At 40.0% G+C, this 20,205-nt stretch overlaps 1 protein-coding gene across 2 annotated transcripts in view; it reads left to right on the top strand.

The window, feature by feature from the left end:
- RAB11B (RAB11B, member RAS oncogene family) overlaps window positions 1-20,205 on the top strand; it is a 35,239-nt gene that overhangs the window by 485 nt on the left and 14,549 nt on the right. Inside the window, exons 2-3 of one of the 2 annotated variants that reach the window (XM_074301390.1) lie at window positions 3,468-3,536; window positions 17,206-17,401. In XM_074301390.1, the coding sequence (XP_074157491.1) occupies window positions 3,521-3,536; window positions 17,206-17,401 (212 nt within the window). In that variant the 5' untranslated portion in view covers window positions 3,468-3,520. The remainder of the gene's footprint in view (window positions 1-3,467; window positions 3,537-17,205; window positions 17,402-20,205) is intronic. The other variant, XM_074301380.1, reaches the window with a different exon arrangement.

Genomic DNA, 20,205 nt, shown 5'->3' with positions numbered 1-20,205 from the left:
TGAAAAGGAGACGGGGGGCGGGGCGCGGCGGGTACCGGCACACGGCTAGGAACCTTAGGGAAGGTCCTGGAACCGGAGAAAGTCTGGGAAGAAAGGGGGCGGGGACTTGGGAGCAGAAAATAGTGTGGGACGGGGTCGGTGGGGCCCCGGAAAGGGGGCTCCTAGGACCCGAGAAGGCTGAACGGGGCGGGGGAAAGCTGTGTCAGACCTTCTGGAAGGCGACTCTGGGAGATGCCCCGGAGACAAGCCCGGGGCTAAGTCCGGGCGCATTTCGTTGCCTGGACTCTTAGGTCATGGCCTTTCCAGCCTGGCTTCCTGAACCAGTTAAGTCCCAGGAAACCGAGCTGAGCGCTGGTAGACGGAGGAGGAAAAACAAACGAATGAGGGGGGTCTTAGTGGGGAGTGAGCTGGGCTCATTGGGGAAGGTTCTTGAGGTCCCAAAAAGGAGAGAAGGGAAAGCGGTATTAGGGAGCAGGGCCAGAAGATAGTGACAGGAGGCAACAGAGAGGATGTCCTGGAAGGAAAATGGGGGTTCGGGAGGAAATTAGAGATTGGAGGGAGGCAGGAAGCTCCGGGGGGAGGGAAGGAGATAGGGAAAGAGTAGCAGAGGTTTGAATGGCGAGAAGAGAGAATCTGATATTGAGGCTCGAAGAGGGGGCTTAGCGATTGGGACTCGAACTAAGAGGAGCACTTGTGTTGGATTGGGGACTGAGGTTCCCAGGATGGAAAAAAGCCCCGGGGCTGAGGATGGAGGAAATGTGCGGTGATTTATGTAGAGTGCGGGCAAAGCAACCTTGGGCTGGAGAGGAAAGACAAACTTCTCAAGGGGATCGCAGTGGAGGATCCCAGGCTAATGAGGAGCCTTCCCTCGGTACATTTACTTCTCCCACTCCTTGACCTGAAGGTGCTGAGTCCGACAGATCTGAAAGGAAGGAACCCCAGTAAGCGTCCTATCTCTAAGACAAAGTTCTAATCCACAAGGTCTCCTAAAAATGAGGTTCTTACCACAGAGTAGCCAGCAAGAGGGCAAAGACTGTACTAGGTAGACATGTCAAATTTCTGCTTTTCTTTCTCTTCCTCCCTCTCTCCTTCCCTTCCTTCTTTCCTTCCTTCCTTCCTTCCTTCCCTCCCTTCCGTCCTCCCTTTCTTTTTCTTTCCCTTCTTTCCTTCCTTCCTTCCTTCCTTCTTTCCTTCCTTCCTTCCTTCCTTCCTTCCTTCCTTCCTTCCTTCCTTCCTTCCTTCCTTCCTTCCTTCCTTCCTTCCTTCCTTCCTTCCCTCCTTCCCTCCTTCCTTCCTCCTTCCCTTCCTTCCTTCCTTCCTTCCTTCCTTCCTTCCTTCCTTCCTTCCTTCCTTCCTTCCTTCCTTCCTCTCTCCCTCCCTCCCTCCCTCCCTCCCTCCCTCCACAATTGGAGCTATGTGACTTGCCCAGGGTCACACAGCTAGGAAATACTAAAGTGTCTGAGGTGAATGCGCTCTATCCCCTGTGGCATCCAGCTGCCCCAAATTTCTGCTTTTCTTACTTCTGTACAATACCTCAGACTGTTGCTTCTTCAAAATACTTGGTCCCTGATTTTTCTTATATCCGAGATTATTCAAGTTAAATTCAGGCTGTGATCAGCTTTGGTTGTGTTTAGAATTGGCTGACCAGTATATTAGTTCCAACCTTGTTACCCTGCTCAAATTAGATTACAGACTGTCCCAGCTTGTCTTCTAGTAGTAACCTTCTCTGCCCTCCACTCTATCATCACTTTACTTTCCCAGCACACTCTTATTATTTAAACTCCTACAGACCGGACCCCAAATGGAAAGGACTCATTTTTCACAGCTGATTTGAGAAGCTGACTCAGGAAAATCTTTTTTTTCCACATAATACTGAAATGTCAGTTAATTAAATATTTATTTTTTTGAAGCCATTTGTTTATAAAAAATCTTTTAAAGTAATTTGTACATGCCAGAATTAAAATATATTTTAGAAAAAGATTATTTTATTTTCTCCAGATTTTCTCAGTAACATCAGTTTAGAAATATTTTTTAAAAGAATTTGATTGCATACTTTTAGATTGCTGTACTTTAGTAACTGAAATACTTAATATATGATGTCATGCACTTAGTATACAGTATGTCCAAAAGTATTGAGTTTAATAGTTCAAACCTACCCTAAGACTTTTGATACAACCTGTATACCAGGTGCTAGAAAACAAGTTCTCTTCTGGTCAGCATTGATTTCAGGTACTGGTATTTATTTGAGCCCATTCCCAAAGATTACTCTTTCCTGATTTATAAGGTCTATACTTCCACTGTCTTCAATCTCCTTTCTGTGTGTCCCTTGACTTTCATGAATCCTAGTTATTTTAGCCTTCTGTCCTCCTAACCTCTCTATCCTCCCTCCCCTCCTCCCTCCAGGAGCATATTCATTATGTCAGAAGCAGCTGTTCAATGATGAAAGGCAATGTAGTATGTCTTTTAGTCCACAAAGCAGTATAACAAGCATTTTTAAAAGCTCTTACTTTGTTCCAGGCACTGTGCTAGGCACTAAAGGATACAAAGAAAGGCAAAAGCAGTCCCTACCCTTGAAGGGTATTTTAATGGGGGAGACAGTCTGATAGGAGAGGGGAAGACACTGACAGCTGAAGAGACCATGAAAAGGTGGCCTGAAGAAGGTGGCAAGGGTTGACCTGCATGTTAGAAGAAGCCCTCCTGAGACATGAGTGAGAAGTCAGAGTATTCTAGGTTTTCTGGTGGCCAGAGGAAGAGACAGTCATGTTTGATTCCCTAGCAATAAATAGGCTAGTGTAGCACACTTGGAGAAAAGTAAAGTATAAGACGATAGTGCATATAGTAAGGGGCCAAGTTGTGAACAGATATAAATGCCAAGCAGAAGATTTTTATAACTTAAGGAGCTGAGTGGAGGATATATTAGAGTGGGGAGGAATTTGAGGCAGAGGGAAAAGGTAGAAGGCAATTGGATTAGTCCAGGTGAGAGATGATAAAAACTTGAAATAAGATTGTGATTGTGTAAGTAAAGAAGGGAACTGATAGGGAAGACATTAAGGAGGTAATCAAGACAGTGGAGTGGATATGAGGAAGGATTCCAGGATGACCATGAGAATTAGAGCTGGGCAGTGAGAGAAGTGATGATGGAAAGTTGTGTCTAGGTTCTTCAGGGCTCTAAATTCAGAGGCAAAATGGAAATAGCTCTGAAGTTCAAATATCAGATGGGCAGTTAACATTTTGAATGTCAAGAGTGTGGTATGGAAAGAGTACTGGAATTAAAAGTTAAGTGTTCAGCTCTTGGGTATGATAGTTGTGTGACATCTGGCAAGTCACTTAACCTTTGAGCTGAAATTTCCCCAGTTGTGAAATGGGGATAATAACATTTATACTATTTTTGTTGGCTATTACCTGGATCAAAGGAGATTATAAAGCCTCTTAAGTGCTATGCAAATAAGATCTTTTTTTTTTATTAGATCAGAAAACTACAATATGGCGGAAATCACCTTGATAGCATCCCTGAAAATGAATGACTAGATTTTCAGGTGAGGGAACAGGATTACATCCTCCAAAATAAGTATGGCGGGGATGTACCAGAAATCCAGACCATCTTTCTTGCTTATCTTGTATGTGGTGTCTCCCTTTGGTCAGATGCTACTTAGTTATAGGATTTTTTTTTTTTAAATTATCAGACTTTATTTTTCTTCTGTTGTAGTCTCAATATTCTTTTAGTAACTGGATTTTAATTAAAAGACAAATCTGATTATAAGATTAAAATTGAAGAAAATTCAAATAAGTGGAAAGTCTCTGGCAATTGTTTTGCTTGACTATGCATATTTGTTACAAGGCTTTTATTTCTCTTTTTGATTGAAGGAAGTGGGAAGGAAGAGAAGGTTAGGAATAAGGTCTCTCTGCCCCTCCCTCCCCTCCAATGAGAAAAGAACAAAAGGAATCATAGGATAACTTTTTTTTTTTTGAAGCTTTTTATTTTCAAAACATTGAAGGATAATTTTTCACCATTGACCCTTGCAAAACTTTGTATTGCAATTCCCCCTTCTTTCTCCCATTCCCTCTCCTACACATTAAGTAATCCAATATATGTTAAACATGGTAAAAATATATGTAGGTCCATTGTAGGCATTATATTTATACAATTATCATGCACACACACAAAAAATCAAATCAAAAAGGAAAAAAAATGAAAAAAAAATAAAATTCAAGCAAACAACAGCAAAAAAAGTAAAAATGCTATGTTGTGATCCACACTCAGTTCTCACAGACCTCTCTCTGGGTGTAGTCACAGGATAACTTTTAAAGTTACATGAAGTTATTATGTACTTAAAAAAGAAAAGCAAGCTTAATGGAATAGTGCTTTGCAAGTCCACATACAATCCTTCCCTGCTCTACAATGGATGTGGGAAATGCTCATTTCATTTGAGGTTTATTAAATTCTGAATAAAAAAATAAAATAAATCTATGTAACTTAGGGACCTCTACTTCTTCTCCTTTAACAAGTACCCAGCTTTATATCTCCCCCTTCCCAGTAGGAACCTTCTGGGGCAGGAGAATATGAAGTTGGCAACTTTAGGGGTAAGACCATGTTCACCCTATCAAACACTGCCCCTCTTCATATGTATATCTCATACAGTTCTTTATATGTCTTGGTAGATTATTAAAAATTAATTTCTTAACTGGTTGAAGATAATCATTAGTAAATGCACATATACTGTATGAGATTGATATACAGTAGAATTTCAAGTCAGAAGCCATTTGTGAGGTGCCCATCTGTTCTAGGTACAGTTCAGGGTGCTGGAGCTATAATGACCAAAAGAAAAAAAAAGCCTTTTCTTCAAAGAACTTCCAATCTGTTAGAATGGGAAGAGGTGAGGGTGGGACAATATAGCTTAAATATAGATAAGTAAATACATCCAAACTTTTAATACAAATTTCAAAAGGGAGAGATTGTTAAGAAAAAGCATAAAAAATCTGGGAGAATGAGGAAGAGCTGTGCAGGGAGTAATAGGCACCTGAGCTATCTTGAGGGAAGGTAGGGGTTCTCAAAAGGATGGTCACTGTGGACATAGGTATTTTAGATAGATTTGGCAAGACTAGGACTGTAGAGATGAAACATTTGAATCTTTTGACAAGATTTTAAAATTATAGCTCTACCTTCTCTATTGAAAATGAAAATTTTACCTTAAAAGAGAAGCTTTCTGTAGTATTCTGCAGATTTATATTAAAGCTTTAAAATGTTAGAACTGTGAGCATCCTTAGGGGTTTTACTGGTGGGAAAACTGAAGCACACAGAGTGTCCTGATCTGTTAAAGGCTTTAGGTGAGGACTGATTTTGAGATAGCTGTTTATACAGGCTTTTGAAGTAAGGCTTGAAGATGCTAATCTTTTGCCAAAAGTATAGGTGATGAGCTAGATGCATTAGAGGTCTTAATACAAGAAGACAAATCTGACCTTCTAGGTATGACTTATTTGATGGGACAAGATATGATTAGAATATAGCTAAAAGTGTGTAGAGTAATAGGATTATGTAACATACATAGACTATTTTGACATGAGCAAATCCAGGAATCAGAGAGGGAATTTTTTGTTTTTACATTGCTTAGATTTTCCCCATGCCCCTCCCAGGGAACCATATCTTTTAACAAGGAAAAGGGGGGAAATAGCAGCAAAACCAAATTATACAGTGAAAAAAATTGGCAATACATGCATTCTTCCACTCTTATAGATGCTCTCCCTCTGCAAAGGAGTGGAGAGAGGCACCTTAAAACTTAGGTGAGCATATTTCAAAGAGTTCAGAGGAAGATAGATAAAATCCTCTGAATGAAATTCCATAAGGATTGTTATCCCAGGATTCATGAGAAGATAACAAAACACCCAAAAAGAAACCAACTCCAGTGAAGGGGCCAGGAATGGACTGAGATGGGGATATATTGTCTAAAGTGTTATGATTGAAAGTAAAACTCAGTCAACAAACATACTTGGAATTTTTTTAAAAGACAATGGAAATAAGAATAGGTAGCAACATGACAGTGTAATCCAATTAGAATATTGTCACAAACTTAAGTTACTGGGGGGAAAAAAGCTAAGGAAGACAAGATGTCCCAAAGGGGACTTTCCAGGTCGAGATTTGGGGATTATGTAGTTGGTGAAGTCCCTAGTCCCAAAATAGGGGATTGTAAGGAGTGGCTCAGAATCCTTACCTAGAGCTTGGCTGATGATAGCACTTCTTCCAGGTTCCAGGGTTTGGGGGCCAGGGAGGGTCGATACACCCAGGTTCCAGATTGCTCTTTCCACACTTTGGAAGATAGTCTTTGTGAGTAACTGTGGTGGAAAATTTTCCCCACCTGTTCACCAGTGCTCTAGTGCTGACCTTTGTGCAAGAGGTGAAAGTAATCCTCAGACAAAAGAAATCTAGTCTGCTCCTGGGCTCTTCTATTGGGAAGCCTTCTCATGTCCTGCTTTGCTGGCATAACTTTTGAGAGAACTTGTGGTCACCTTCTGAAACAGCAGAGGAGGAAAGGATTTCAGTAGAGCATATTCACAAAGCATATATATATTCTTGCCCTGGAAAATAGAATTTTCTAGTTTTAATATTAAATAAATTATTTAAAAGTCTTAGTGTCTTTTTCCCTTTCTCTCATATGTCTAGCATGTCCAAGTCAGTTTATTGATGACAATAACTAACATTTATATGTATAGACATATGTCAGACACTGGGTTCAGTGCATTATAGTTTTTGCTCATTTTGATTAATTTAACAAATGTGTGATGAGTGCCTAGTAAGTGCAAGGTTGAGGTCAAGGCAGCTGCCAGAGGTGCTACGCTCTTGGTCCCTTCTAGAGAACTTAAGTGGGTTAGGGCAGCTAGGTGGCGCAGTGGATGGAGCACCAGCCTTGAATTCAGGAGGACCGGAGTTCAAATCTGGTCTCAGACACTTAGCATTTCCTGGCTGTGTGACCCTGGGCAAGTCACTTAACTCCAGCCTGGGGGGGGGAAAACTTAAGTGGGTTGAGGTAAAAAGCTTTAAGTGTTTATCCTGTGCCTAATTTGCTAAGTATTCCTGATAGAAGGGAAAAAACCTCACTGCCCTTCCCTTCGAGGAACAAATGGGGGAGACAACATATAAATGACTACATATGTACAAAATATATATAGGATATATTAGAGATGATCATAGAAGAGAGGTAGGGAGAGGGATGGGAAAAGCTCCTTTTGAAGAAGGGAGTAGCCTTGAGCCAAGCCTTTTGAATCACTGCAGGGGAAAGAGACGGCCACTACACATTTCCAGCTTCTGGCTTCTCTGAATTTTTTTCTCCAGCAGATGGTACCTTGTTCCCTCATTACCTAAGCCCTTGAATATCTGTTCCTTCATTGCCCCTGGAACATTTGGCAACCAGGCCAGGACTGTTTCTTTTCCTTTGGACAATGTGATGTGGTCCTTAGTTAGCCAGGTTTTCTTTTGAGAAAGAAGGAAAAAACCATCCCTGGCTTCATTGCTCTTTCACCATTTTGGGGAATATTGCTTGGTCTGTGGCCCCAGATGCCAGGCAGTAGTGCTGTTAATCCCCAGTCCAAATGTAGCACACCTCGGATCAACTTAGGTAGCAATCATTTAGGATATTGGGCATTGGGGAGAGCACATTTCTTTCTGAATTACTAGGAATTATCTTCTCTGACAAGAATTGCCTATGTGACCCCAAAACATAGCAGGCATTTTTCCAGGAGAGATTGGTTTGCTGGCCAGTAGGAGCCTCGGTCATATTTGAAAAGAGGCTGTAGTACCCGTACCCAGGACCTTAATAGGGCACGTTATTTTCCCAATACAAGGGATTGTTTGTCTTACAATTGACAAATATTTATTTAGAGAAGGCTAGTCTTCAGTCTTAACATTGGATGGGGCTTGTGTACCAGGCCTTCCTTCTAGCTGTCCAGTTGCAGATTACCACTATTCTCTCAAAGCTTGGCTTTGCAGAGTGATGGGGCCCTAATGTTTCTGGGGCATTGGCAAAGTGCCAGAGTGGGGACAGAGTTGCAGGGGAAACATGCTATGGAGATGGGAGAAGTGTGTTCACAAAGCCATGAAGCACAGGCTGAAGCAGAAGGGAGAAAACAGGAAGATGGTTATCTTTAAAGGGAATAAATTTAAATATCAACAAAATATTTGGCAGTGTACATATTGGCCTTGTGGTACTAGTGAGGATCACAGATTTCTGTCCTTGTTCCTGCTTAGTTCACCATTTCTATCAGTGCTTTTAATGAAGATCCAGAAGAAGTTCTTATCACATCTGCAGCAATACAAAGCTAGAGAGGATAAGCTAAGACATTCGGGGAACCACAGGCTTTGAGTAGGAGGAAACGGAATCAATCCAGCCATTTCATTTAATAGATGGCAAGACCCAGATCATGGAAATTATTTGCCTAAGTTCACATAATAAATTAATATCATCCATTTATAATGTGAAAGCCTAGATGGAAGGTGGTGTCTTGATTCCTGGGATGTTTTTTTTTGCTTGTTTGTTTTCTTAATCCAACAGGATGGCAGAGAGCTTCAGAGAAGATCAGGTTGATCTGCCTATGGCACTACTCTTCAGTCAAAGACAAAGACATTGTTGTCAATGGTTGACAATCTACTCCACACAAGCTAGTTATCTGATTTATAATCCCTGCTGCTTTCCCTCTATGTGTGGGAATGCATTCACTAGAGTTTTTGAGCTGGAACAGCTTTCAGAAATCATCTGGCCCAATTCCTGCAGAATCTTCTCTGCACCAATCCTCATGGGTCAGGTAGTCATCAAGGCTGAGCTTGAAGACATCTCAGGAGGGAAAATACTATTCTTCAAGCCAGCTTTCTCCTACTTTGGAAAGCTCTAATTGTTTTTTAAAAAAAGAAGGAAAAGAAAAAGAAAGTTTTCCTTTTTCTTCAGCCTGAAGAAATCTGCCTATATAAATTCTAACAAATTTTCCTAGTTTTGTTCTCTAACATGTAACAGAAAAAAAATTTTTTTATATTTTAATATATATATATATATTTAAAATCACTGACTGCCAGTGATTTCCCTCCTTTGTGACAAGTGTGTGCAATCGAATCAAGCCAATCACCTCACTGCTGGGATCTGACAGAGTAAGGCTTCATTTTGTACCTCTCGTGTAGCTTAGACCTCTTAGCCCATAGACAGGAAGTAGACTTCATATTTCAAGATCAAGCAATGGTCAGAATTCTGATATCTTGTTTTATTGTCCTTTATCATGTTAATTATGTAAAGACTTTCTGCTTCATCTTTCTCTGCAATATCAGAGCAGATTGGATCATTCTAACTTTCATGATAACCCTCCATCTTCATGCTTCTTTTCTTTCTTCTTTTTTTTTTTTAATCCCCCCCACCCCCTTCACCTCATTCCTAAGTACTCAAGTACAGTATTTGGGTTTTCTGATTAGGGGAAAAGCAGATCTTGATTGACAATGAGGATCAGTCAGGAATAGGACTCTATTATGTTGCCTGGATTAAAAAGAGTGGGCAGGTAGTCTTGTCCTTATTTTGGTTTTATTGGGTATCCCAAGATATTTAGAGAATGTTGGGACTATTTAGTGGACAATGGTGTTGACTGGCTTCCTTTTTATTGCCTATGTCTGTTGGCCCTGGAGGGATGGAGAGATGGTGGGAAATGGTCTTAAGTTGTTGAGAGAAAAAACTGATTTATCTTTCAAACCATACCTTGAGTGTGGATAGTTTAATTCTCTACTGTTCTTGAAAAAGAGACCATAGATGTTTTGGTACCATATACTAGTAAACAAAGTAAGTCATTACAAATCAGTGTAAATCATGGTCTTCTAGATTCCTACTTTCCTCCTCACAACTATAGAGGGAAATTCCCTGGTGTTCATTAGCCAAGAATGTGCTGATCCTTTCCCCTATCAACAATACCAGGAAATAAGGATTACCTCATTTGGCTCTTCAAAGAGCTGGAAGAGATAGATTATTCTCTTGTTTTTCAGCAGAAGAGACCTATACTGAGGGAGTCCTAGAAACTTAATTGAAATTCACAAATCAAGGAACTGAAAGAGGATGGACTAGACTGCTTCATGTCCATCAATTTAGTAAGGGCTTGTTAGAGGGAATCATGAAAGAATGTCTATAAAAATCTTTTTAAATCACAGAGCTCCATATATAAATCACTGAGTCTTATATAACTGTTTCTGTCTTGGATGATTTGGGATGCATTGTGGTCTGCTTTTTTTAAACCAATTCTTTAATGATCAGCAACAGTGTAAATGTAGGACATCTGCTAAACTCTCCCATTTTTCTGAAATTATCTGTCTTCAGTTCTTTCATCCATGAGATGACCATATAGCACTGTCTCCCAGATCCAAATTTCAGACCCAAAATGTTGTAGCTGATTAGATGGTGATAGGCACCAAAAATTGGGGTTTAGTCATGTGAAGAATTCACAGTGGTCATTCTTTTTGGCAAAAGATAGATTTAATTTAAGGAAGAGGTTACAGACAAAATGGGAATGATAAATATGAACTAGAGTAGGAGAGCATATGGAATTAGCCAGGAGAAATGAAATAATCCATGAGGCTGGGCCATGTCCTTAGCTGGCAGGATAAATCTTGAAAGGGGCTTGGCATTCTCAGAGTTTGTTAGCATAGTTGGGAAGCAGAGTGGAATTAGGGGAGATACCACTTGGTACGGGGGAAAGGAAAGACGCCATGAGATAAAGTGTCTTTGCAAATTGACCCAAAGGAAGGCAGCAGCCATGGAATGGCCCATAAGTAGATTTTATAGGGAAAAATTTAACTTCAGGGACATGACTGGGATTTCTGATAGAATTTGGTAAAGCGAGACTGACCTCCCCCGAGGGTGGGATCGTGGAGCTGAACTGATCTCTTATCTGAGCTGTCATTCTCCCTGCCTGCCTCAGGGATTAATTTTTTATCAATTTCTATGCTAATCACACCCAACATTGAAGATCTTATCTCCCAGGATGTATCCTGAAGTTGTTTTTTTGACCAAAGTCCCCTTGGTAACTATTTTTGTGTGACTAGTTACTTTCTCCTACAAGTATGAAGTAAGATAAGAGGAAAAGATTCAGAACTCAAAGCTGTACTGAATAGCAAAGGCCTCAGAGAGAAAAATACGAAATGTAGCAACCTTCTCAGAGTATGTTAGTCAAAGCCCTCAGAAAGCACTCTGGGCAGCTGGGTGAGGAGAGCCAGGAGATTTAATCCCATTGTTGTCACTGATCTAGGGCAAATTTCTCATCTTTTGTGTATCTTGATTTCCTCACCTAGGAGATGAGGAGATTGGTCTAGGTGACAGGCAAACACCTTTCAACCTGATATGTCTTAATATCATGCATGCTCTCTGACTTTTCTCCCATCATTTCCTGTCTACCAATAAACCCTACATATTCTTTTCACAATACTGAGGCACAGATTTCCTTCTCTAATACTATAGCTGAAAGTCATTCATTTTTTCCTGTTTTGGTCCTAGTTTTTATTTTTCTAGCTTAACCCATTCTGTTCTGGGGGAAAAAAATCAGAGGGGCTACTAATTCAGCCAGATGAAAAGCTAGAGGAAATGATAGAAGAAATATAGATAAGAATTACATTTAGGAACAGAAAAAGCAAGAATAGTAAAAGTCTTCAATGTTAGGTGTGGTTAGTAGAGGAATTGATAAAAAATTAATCCCCTAGGCAGGCAGGGAGAAGGTACTAATAGAGATCAGCCCAGCCTCTGGGGAGCTGGTCCAGTCTGAAATCTAAGTTATGTCATACTCCTGAGACTCACCCCCTCTGTAGAGATCTCGAGCAGCCTCACTTTGCTGTGTCCTGTGAGATATCCCAATTGTGTCCCTGAGGTTAAATTTTCCCTCTGGGCTATCCCATGGCTGCTTTGGGTCAGTCTGCAAAGGCACTGTCTTGTGGTATCTTTCCCCCATGCCATGTGGTGTCTTCCCTAACTTCCTCTATCTATACTTCCCAATCCTACTTCTCCATACAGCTAACTCTTTTAGGGTCCTAAGTCCCTTTCAGAATTAAGCCTGCCAGCTAAGGGCATGCTCCAACCTCATGGGGTATTCCCTTTCTACTGGATAATTGTGAGTTCCACTGAGGAACTTGTCTTTCATATACTCTCCCAACTTTATTTCATATTTATAGTTTCCAGTGTCTGTGTTTTCCTTCATTTTGTCTATAACCTATTCCCCTAAATAAATCTACCGTTTGCCAAAGAAAATGACCATTGTGAATTCTTCACATTTTTGAGATGTGAGAAATGAGGGGTGAGAGATACCCTAGCAGCAATGGAGTCCCCAGGATGGTGTTGCACGTTTTTGTGAAAAAATTTGCAATCCCAATCTACAGGCGAGATTTTTGGCAAAAAATGGGTTTATTACTCTGAGAAACAACTCAGAGGGCCAAATCCTGATGGGAATTTTAGCAAAAGTTTGGGGTACATACAGCCTTTGATATTATATTAGATTTTATGGCCCAGGGCTAGATGAATTTGAGGGACTAATCAATAATGTATGGCAATTATACCACAGGCCAAGATCTCCAATTGAATTGTAAGTGGAGGTTATTATGGGAGTTTCCCCTTAAGAATAAGAGGGTGGAGCCACTCCTAAAGGTCAATAGGGGGTAGATTCAAGGCCTTTCCAACCCAGGTCCATCCTCCCCCCCAAAGATCAGGGGTGCACAGTTTACAAATCAAAATGAGTGACCCAAATCATTTTGGTCCTTGAAGCACATCATTTGGTGCTGAACCTCAAATCATAAACCACATCACTGGGGTCAGTGCAGAATGCAGCCCAGTAACCTGGAGCTTTTAGCCTGTCCAGGCCATAGAGTCTTAAGTCATCAAGACATCGAATAACAGTGGCATTTACTTAGTGGTTTACAAAATATTTTATATAGATTCATTTGACCCTCAGCAGAAGATAGGTAGGGCAAGTATTATTTTCATTTTAGAGTTGAAGAAACTAACACTCAGAAACCTGAAGTGATTTGTCTAACATCACACTACAGCGGATCCAGTACTCAAACTCCATTGTTTTTTAACTAAAAATCCCTTGGGCTTTTCCTTGATATTATAACTTCAGCTCAGTTCAGTATGTGCCCTGACTTTGTGCACAAGAAGAGAGATTCAGACAATTTAGAAAGTCTATTTTTAAAATGGTGAAATTTAAAAGGGTTTCTAGTGAACTCTCAAATAAGTATTCACTAGAAAATTCATTAAGCCCTTCCCAAGCATTTGGGCAAATTAAACCCTTTCAGGAGTAGGCAAAAACAAAAGGACTTCCAATGAGAAAAATTCCATGTGAATATGTATATCTTTTAGAAAACTATTGCAGTAGCCATCAGTGGTTCATAGACTTGAATCTCAATGCACAGTGACCAAGCTCAAAACTGTTCCAATGATTATAGAGGTACTTTTTCTAGTTTCTGTTGTTGGGTTTGGTCGAAAGGATTGATTATTATGGAGTAATGTAGGATTTGCTGAGGGCAAACTTCCAGAATGGCAAAATGAATATATTGCAGAGGAGTTCCCTTAGGCCCATCTGAGTAGCAATATGCTGCAACTTGGATTGCTCTGGGTCTGGAGTTTTCCATAGGATTTAGTTGACACTTTTGTTGGACCTTTCTTTAGGGCTTTATGAAGTTAAAGTTTAGGTATATATATCTGTTTGTTAACCTCTGTAATATCTGTATTATCATCAATTATATTGCCTAAGCATCAATCTTGATAATATAGACATTCAGTTCATTTTTCTTGCTTTAAGAGACATTTGAAAGTGATGATTACATGAAAGTACAAAGAAAGTAGAGTGAGAAATTGAGGGAGAGAGCCTGTGGAAGAGAGAACAGCTGAATCAAGCCTTGAAGGATACGCATTTCAATAGGATGTTGGCTGGTGCAGTGGAGAGGGGCCTTGGGTTTGGCTCCTCTGTGGATGGTGTGAAAGCAAATATGAGATGAAGCTGGGAATGGTGACTGGAGCCAGATTGCAGAGGTTTTTGAAGGCCAGGCAAAGAAGTTTTTAATTCAATAGGCAGTGGGGCAGTAGAGAACTGTTTTGATGAGTCCTTGTTTTAGGAAAATTACCCTGGCAGTCTGGACTGGAAGCAGAGAGACCCATGGGGTTTTATTACAATGGCCCAACAATGAAGTAATAAGGGACCAGAATAGGGTGACTGCAGTGCAATTGATAATAGTTTGGGAAGAACTATTGAAGTTAAAAATGACTGAGGAGTGTGGAGGGGGGCAGGACTCTTTTCACCCTGAAGTTCACTTCATCCTTGGGTTTCTTTCACAGGACATATCGTCTTCCCCAGAGTGACTGGCTCCTCTCAGAGCCTCCATTTGAAGGAGGGTAACACAGGCTAGCCAGGTCACCGCTCCTCTCCCAGCTGAATCTGACTTGGTGAACTTTTTCTGCCATGCTCATCATCTCTTCGTCCTCTTCCTCTCTTCACTTTTTTTTTTAAGCTTTTTATCTGTTGCTTTCTCACTCTGAGCTCTTTGAGGGCAAGATCTTTCTTTTTACTTGTATTTTTATTCTCAGCACTTGGTACACTGCTTTGTTTATCATAAGCACTTAATGCTTTCTTGACCTTTTGTGGGACTAGTGCTAAGCCCCCTTTCCCAAATTAACTAATCAGTGACATCTTCAGGTACAAAAAGAAAGCATTTATTTAGTCCCTACAGGGAGAAGCCCAGACACACACCTGGGAGCCATGGCTTGTCTAGGATTTAAAAAGATCAGGCCTTCTCATTGGATAGACTAAAAGAACATAACCATCCTTAACCAACGTTGTCTGCTTTCTCTGGGTCATGTCACTTCTTGAGAATCTGACCTTTAGAGACCATGAGACTCCCTGCAACCCTAGGTCCAAGACTTTATTTTCTGGGAATAGAGATCATATGACTTAGTCTCAGACTGAGAAAACTTCATCCAATCAGTCCCATTTAACCTGAAATACTATTAGGAAGGGTATTTTGATGAGGTGGATAGAGCACTGGTTCTGGAGTCAAGAGAAGTTGGATTCAAACATGGACTCAATTAGACTTCCTGATTATGTGACCCTGGGCAATTCACTCCAATTGCCTCACACAAAAAAAAATTAATTACAATTATAAAAAAGAAATACTATTAGGGGTCACTAAGCCTCTCAATACCTTCAGGAAACTCCTTACAACTTTAGATATTTAGAGAGGAGTTCCCTCTGCATTATGCAATAGCTTTCTTCCTACAGAGACAAGCCACTTGTTGACCTGAATTCAGAAAGGCCTGACTTTAAATTTAGCCTCAATCACATCCTAGCTGTTTGATCCTGAACAAGGTATTTAACCTCTCTTTGCCTTAATCATATCTTCTTCCTGAGCAGTAGTGAAGGTGAAATGATCTATTTGTCAAGTGCTTTGGGATAGTGCCTGACACATAGTAGGTAACTAACAAATGCTTGTTTTCTTTCTAAGGGTTCTCCCCTTCTTAATCCCATCTCTACGAAGCTGCCAAATTGAAATGCTTTGTAACTATAGATCTAATCATTCCATGGCAACAAGAGCTGAGTCAGGATTGGGAAGAATTACGGTTTCTTTATAAAGTAAAAAAAATTTCATTGCTGTGTCTTCACATTTAATTTACTGGAAAAGGTGGTGGTGCTTGTCTCAAGTTAGATTCTCTGAGGCTGGATGGAACCTGTGCTGCTCTTCAGATAGAGTAGAGATAATACCAGTATCTCTGAGGAGCCACTCAGGAAGAAACTGAACTCAGCTTGGGTCTGGATGTATAAAAGCTGGTTGTTGAAGGCTCCCAGGAAGGAGAGTTTGATAAGGAGTGGTTGGCTTAGATCTCTCCCTCACCATTCCCTGGGGCTTTCGGGCTAGTTACTTGTAGAAAGTATGGCATTTCACTTGAGAGGGAGAATTTTATAATTCCCAGAATTGTGCTAGATGTACTATTTTTAAAAAACTGATTAAAAATCAGTTCATTTCCCCTCCATCTCACAAGTTGATTTAGTACGACCTTGGGCCTTAAAAACCAGTTTGTTGCTAGGGGTTCACTTCATTGCATGAGGGCTCTGGATTAGTGCACCAATCTGACTGCTCTATTGACTTATTTTGTGGCTATGGATAAGTTCTTTTGGGGGCCTCAGTTGCCTCATTTTGTAATCAGGAGATGCAATATATATTTCTGCCAATTCATTTCAGCTCTAAAATTCTCTGATTCTAGATCAGTTTTTCTTTTTCACTATCTGTTTCTGCCATAGGGCAATTTCATTCTCTAAAAGTGGCTAGGTGAAATCTAACCTTCCCAGAAGACCTGGAGTAAATTTCATTCACTTGCTTTCCCTCAGAAACACTCCTGATATTGCCTGTTGTAGAGATTCACTCAAGAAATTGCTTGAAATGATTTTTCTTCTTAAATAAATCAATCTATTTTCTTTTGTGTTTGTTAAAAGTAGGAGTGGCTGGAAGGGAAGGGATGCCTAAGAATGAGGTAGTGGAAGATCCAAGGATGGGAATCCTTATAAGCCCAGGAGGAACTAGCATCTGGAAAGTCTTGTGCTCAAAAATCTCAAGTGTAGTGGTAGTGTAGACTCATAGCTTTTCATGCCTTACCTATGGAGCTGGAAGGGATCAGAAAACTTCAGAAAGCAATATCATGTCTGATATTTACCTAAAGCTTTAAGGCTTCCAAGTCATTATCTCGACCACACCCTTAGAATAGAGAATGTCCTAGCTAGAGAACATCTCTGTAGTCTTATTACCTCATATTTACAGTCTAGGAAACAGACCTGGGAAAGGAAAGAATCTTGCCTAGAATTGGTCACACAGTAAATTAGCAAATCCAGAAGTAAAATTCAGCTCTTGTTCAGGAGAATTTTCTATTTCATCATATTACCATCTTCTCCCATCTATTAACTGCTTTAATTCTCACAAAAATATCCCTGAACTATCTTGGGCTGGTGGTATTTACCTAGGAAGTCTATGCTCAGAGGAGGAAAAGAGTTTTGCTTTTGTGGTTCCTAGTAGAGATGGTCCTAGATGACAGTTGGAATGTGGCTAGTTAATTCCTTGGTTACATTTTTCAAATAGAATCTACAAGTTTTGGTGGAAAGAATCCTCTTAGAGGCAGGGATTTAGGCCCAAAAATGATTCTAAGTTTACAGAATATTCTATTCCTTTTTCAGTTGTGCTGATTGGTGACTCTGGGGTAGGGAAGAGCAACCTCCTTTCACGATTCACTCGAAACGAATTCAATTTGGAGAGTAAGAGTACCATCGGTGTGGAATTTGCTACCAGGAGCATCCAGGTGGATGGGAAGACTATAAAAGCCCAGATCTGGGACACAGCTGGTCAGGAGCGGTACCGGGCAATCACATCAGCGTAAGTTCAGCTTGCTCAGACACAAAGCACCATCTACCTTGAGCTACATTTCATTCTTTAGCTTATTTGTGTCTAAACAGTTTCTGCAAAAGTGTTTCTTTCTCAGGGGAAGCAAAATTTGGGTATAACAAGGAAGATGCCAGAATTTATGTGAATTTCTTCAGGCTCTTTGTCCAAGGGCTCCTTTCAGCCAACAGGCTAACATTCCATAGAAACCTTTTGAAGAGCTTTTTAGTTCTTCTTGTTGACATAAGGAAGAAACTGGTAGGGAAGAATTGCTGTTGGCATATTTCAAATCCAGTGGTACTCTGGAGATGCTACTAAATGGATTTCATGCAATCATTTATAATTAGTTCATTCTGTATTTTTTGTCAGTGTTTGTTTATACAAAGTGATTTTATAGGAACACAGACACTGTAGATTGCTTCATGTTGATGTTTATCTTTAAGTAGCTCAAACATACATGCTGTTTACATAATTAAACAGACATCACCAAGGATGTACATCACTGGAAAAGGAGATGGGCTGAAAATATAAAGAGACTGAGCATTAGCAGATCACAGGACAGGCATTCCATTGTCATCTCTGAAATCAGTACATAGGGTATATCCCCTGTGGAGGACTTGGGCAAGAACTGTGGAGACTGGGAAAGCAGGAAGGGCTACAGGCTATACAAATAAAGGGGGAGTACCCCTCACCCCCCATAGCCCAGAGATCATAGAGCTAATGAAAAATGGAAAAATGTAATCTATTTATGGAAGCAAAATTTAGCTAGTATCCTAGAAGGTTCAAGATCCAAAATTCCCAAAAAGGAATTTTTCCATCTAGGGAAAAATGTAAATCTAAAAAAAAGGATTTTTCCATCTAGGGAAAAATGTAAATCTATTAGCTATCTCTGATGATGTTAGTAGTTGCATTCAAGGTGAAGTAAAAGAAAGCCATAGTTGGTGAGGATTATTGCGTCTCAATGGAATCAGCAAAAGAGTACCTTCCAAAGAGGAAAAAGTATAGACCCTCCTAGCTCCTAGATTGCTTTCATCTTTTTCTAGCAAAGAGGTTTCAGGATCTGATAGTCAGCACCCCTCAAAAAATCCTTGTGGCTAAAGGGAAAAATACAAGGTGACTTTAGAACTGATTGGATTGACATCAGCTTAGAGAGAGGTCTCTGTTGGCTGCTTTCACATGGGAGCCTGATGATGGACACTGCTTTTTGTAATACCTTTTTGTAGAGGCAGGAGGGATTGTGAATTTCCAGTGTCACTCACTTAGTAACTGTCAAGTGTCTGAGGTCATATTTGAATTCATGTCCTCCAGACTCTAGTGCTTTATCTGATTTGACATCTAGCTGCCCCTTTTGTAATACTTTTTATCAGTTATTTGGATGAAGACACAGATGGCAAAGTTAAGTAACCAAATTTGCAACTGGAAGTCATAACCAATAAGAGAGATAACAAAATGAGGATCTTTTATACAAATACTTTTTTTTTTTTTAAGAAAATTCACATTTTATTCACAATGAAATAAACTATACAAAAATATTTTTCTCACCAAAAATAATTAATATTATTCTCATTATGCTTAGTTAAACTAAAATTTTAATTTGTAAATTCTCCAGGTTAAAAAATATACTTTTGTAGACTGGCACTAAAAGAATGAAATTATTGAGAGATAAAGAGAATGGCCTGAGGTTCATAGATCCTCACAGGCACTTTGCTAATAATCTTATACCCTTTTCCATTTTCTGCTTTGGAATATATGTATTCTCATTTCTCCTCTTTTCCCTTCCACTCCACTTAGTATGTGTTTGTTTAATTGATTTTGGTGAGGCTGCTTCTTCGATAGTGGACACAAAGATCAAAACTGAAGTTTTTCCCAGTTTGGTTGAACTTGCCAAAGCTTGCTTTTCACACATATCACCTGAGCATGATACATTGACATCAAGGGACTACAGTGACATCTTCATGGTTGTGAAAGGTTAGAGGAGGTGCAGTGTACATGGAAGGTGGCCTTCAGCACCAAGACATTTTTACTATAATATCTAGAAAGGGAGATAAGGTCTATACTAAGTAACCTTGTAAGGCAGAATGTGATCCAAGGACCATAAGAATGATACAGACTGTTAGAAGAGTTCCTAGAGGAAAAAGAGATAAAAGGTTTTCAGAAATGGTCTCCTGCCTCCCACAGGATGAGGATTGCCTCCTCGGCATCCAGAGGAGATAAGCTTCAGATGTGTTTCTGCCTGCCTATTTTCTGATTCATGATCGGAAGAAATTGGGTCATACTTTTACCGATTTTCTGAGTGCTACTAGATTCCTTTACTTTTTTATATTTATACTTGGCTTACTTTTGGTGAGAAATGAGAAGAATGGATTCTCTTACTTTTGTTGCCATTGCACAAAACAGGACTTTGTCAAAGGTCAGAAGCCCCAGATTATACCTAATCCACCCACCCAATGTAGGAATTCCCTATGCAGTACTCCAGTAGTACTCCTGACAGGTCCAGCTCCTGCTGGAATACCTCTAGTTGGGCCTTACAATGCATCTGTTCTGTTAGGGACTAGTTTTCCTTGTTAGAAGGCTTTTCTTCATATTAAGCTGAAGTTTATTTCCTCATATTTCCTCTGCTTTATTCTCACCAGTGGTCCTAGTTGTGTCTTCTTTGCCCATGATATTCTATCAGATAATTGAAGATCAGGATTGTGTCGTTGCCTTCTTTAATCTTCCTGTAGCAGTGTCCTTTCCTTAGCCTTATTGTCCTTTTCTATTTAATTCTGTTATATGTCCTATCTTGAGATGGATATTTA

Source organism: Sminthopsis crassicaudata, chromosome 1, assembly GCF_048593235.1.
Source record: "Sminthopsis crassicaudata isolate SCR6 chromosome 1, ASM4859323v1, whole genome shotgun sequence".
Lineage (NCBI taxonomy): Eukaryota > Metazoa > Chordata > Mammalia > Dasyuromorphia > Dasyuridae > Sminthopsis > Sminthopsis crassicaudata.
Note: the sequence above shows the minus strand (reverse complement) of the source record. Positions and strands in the feature narration are given on the sequence as shown.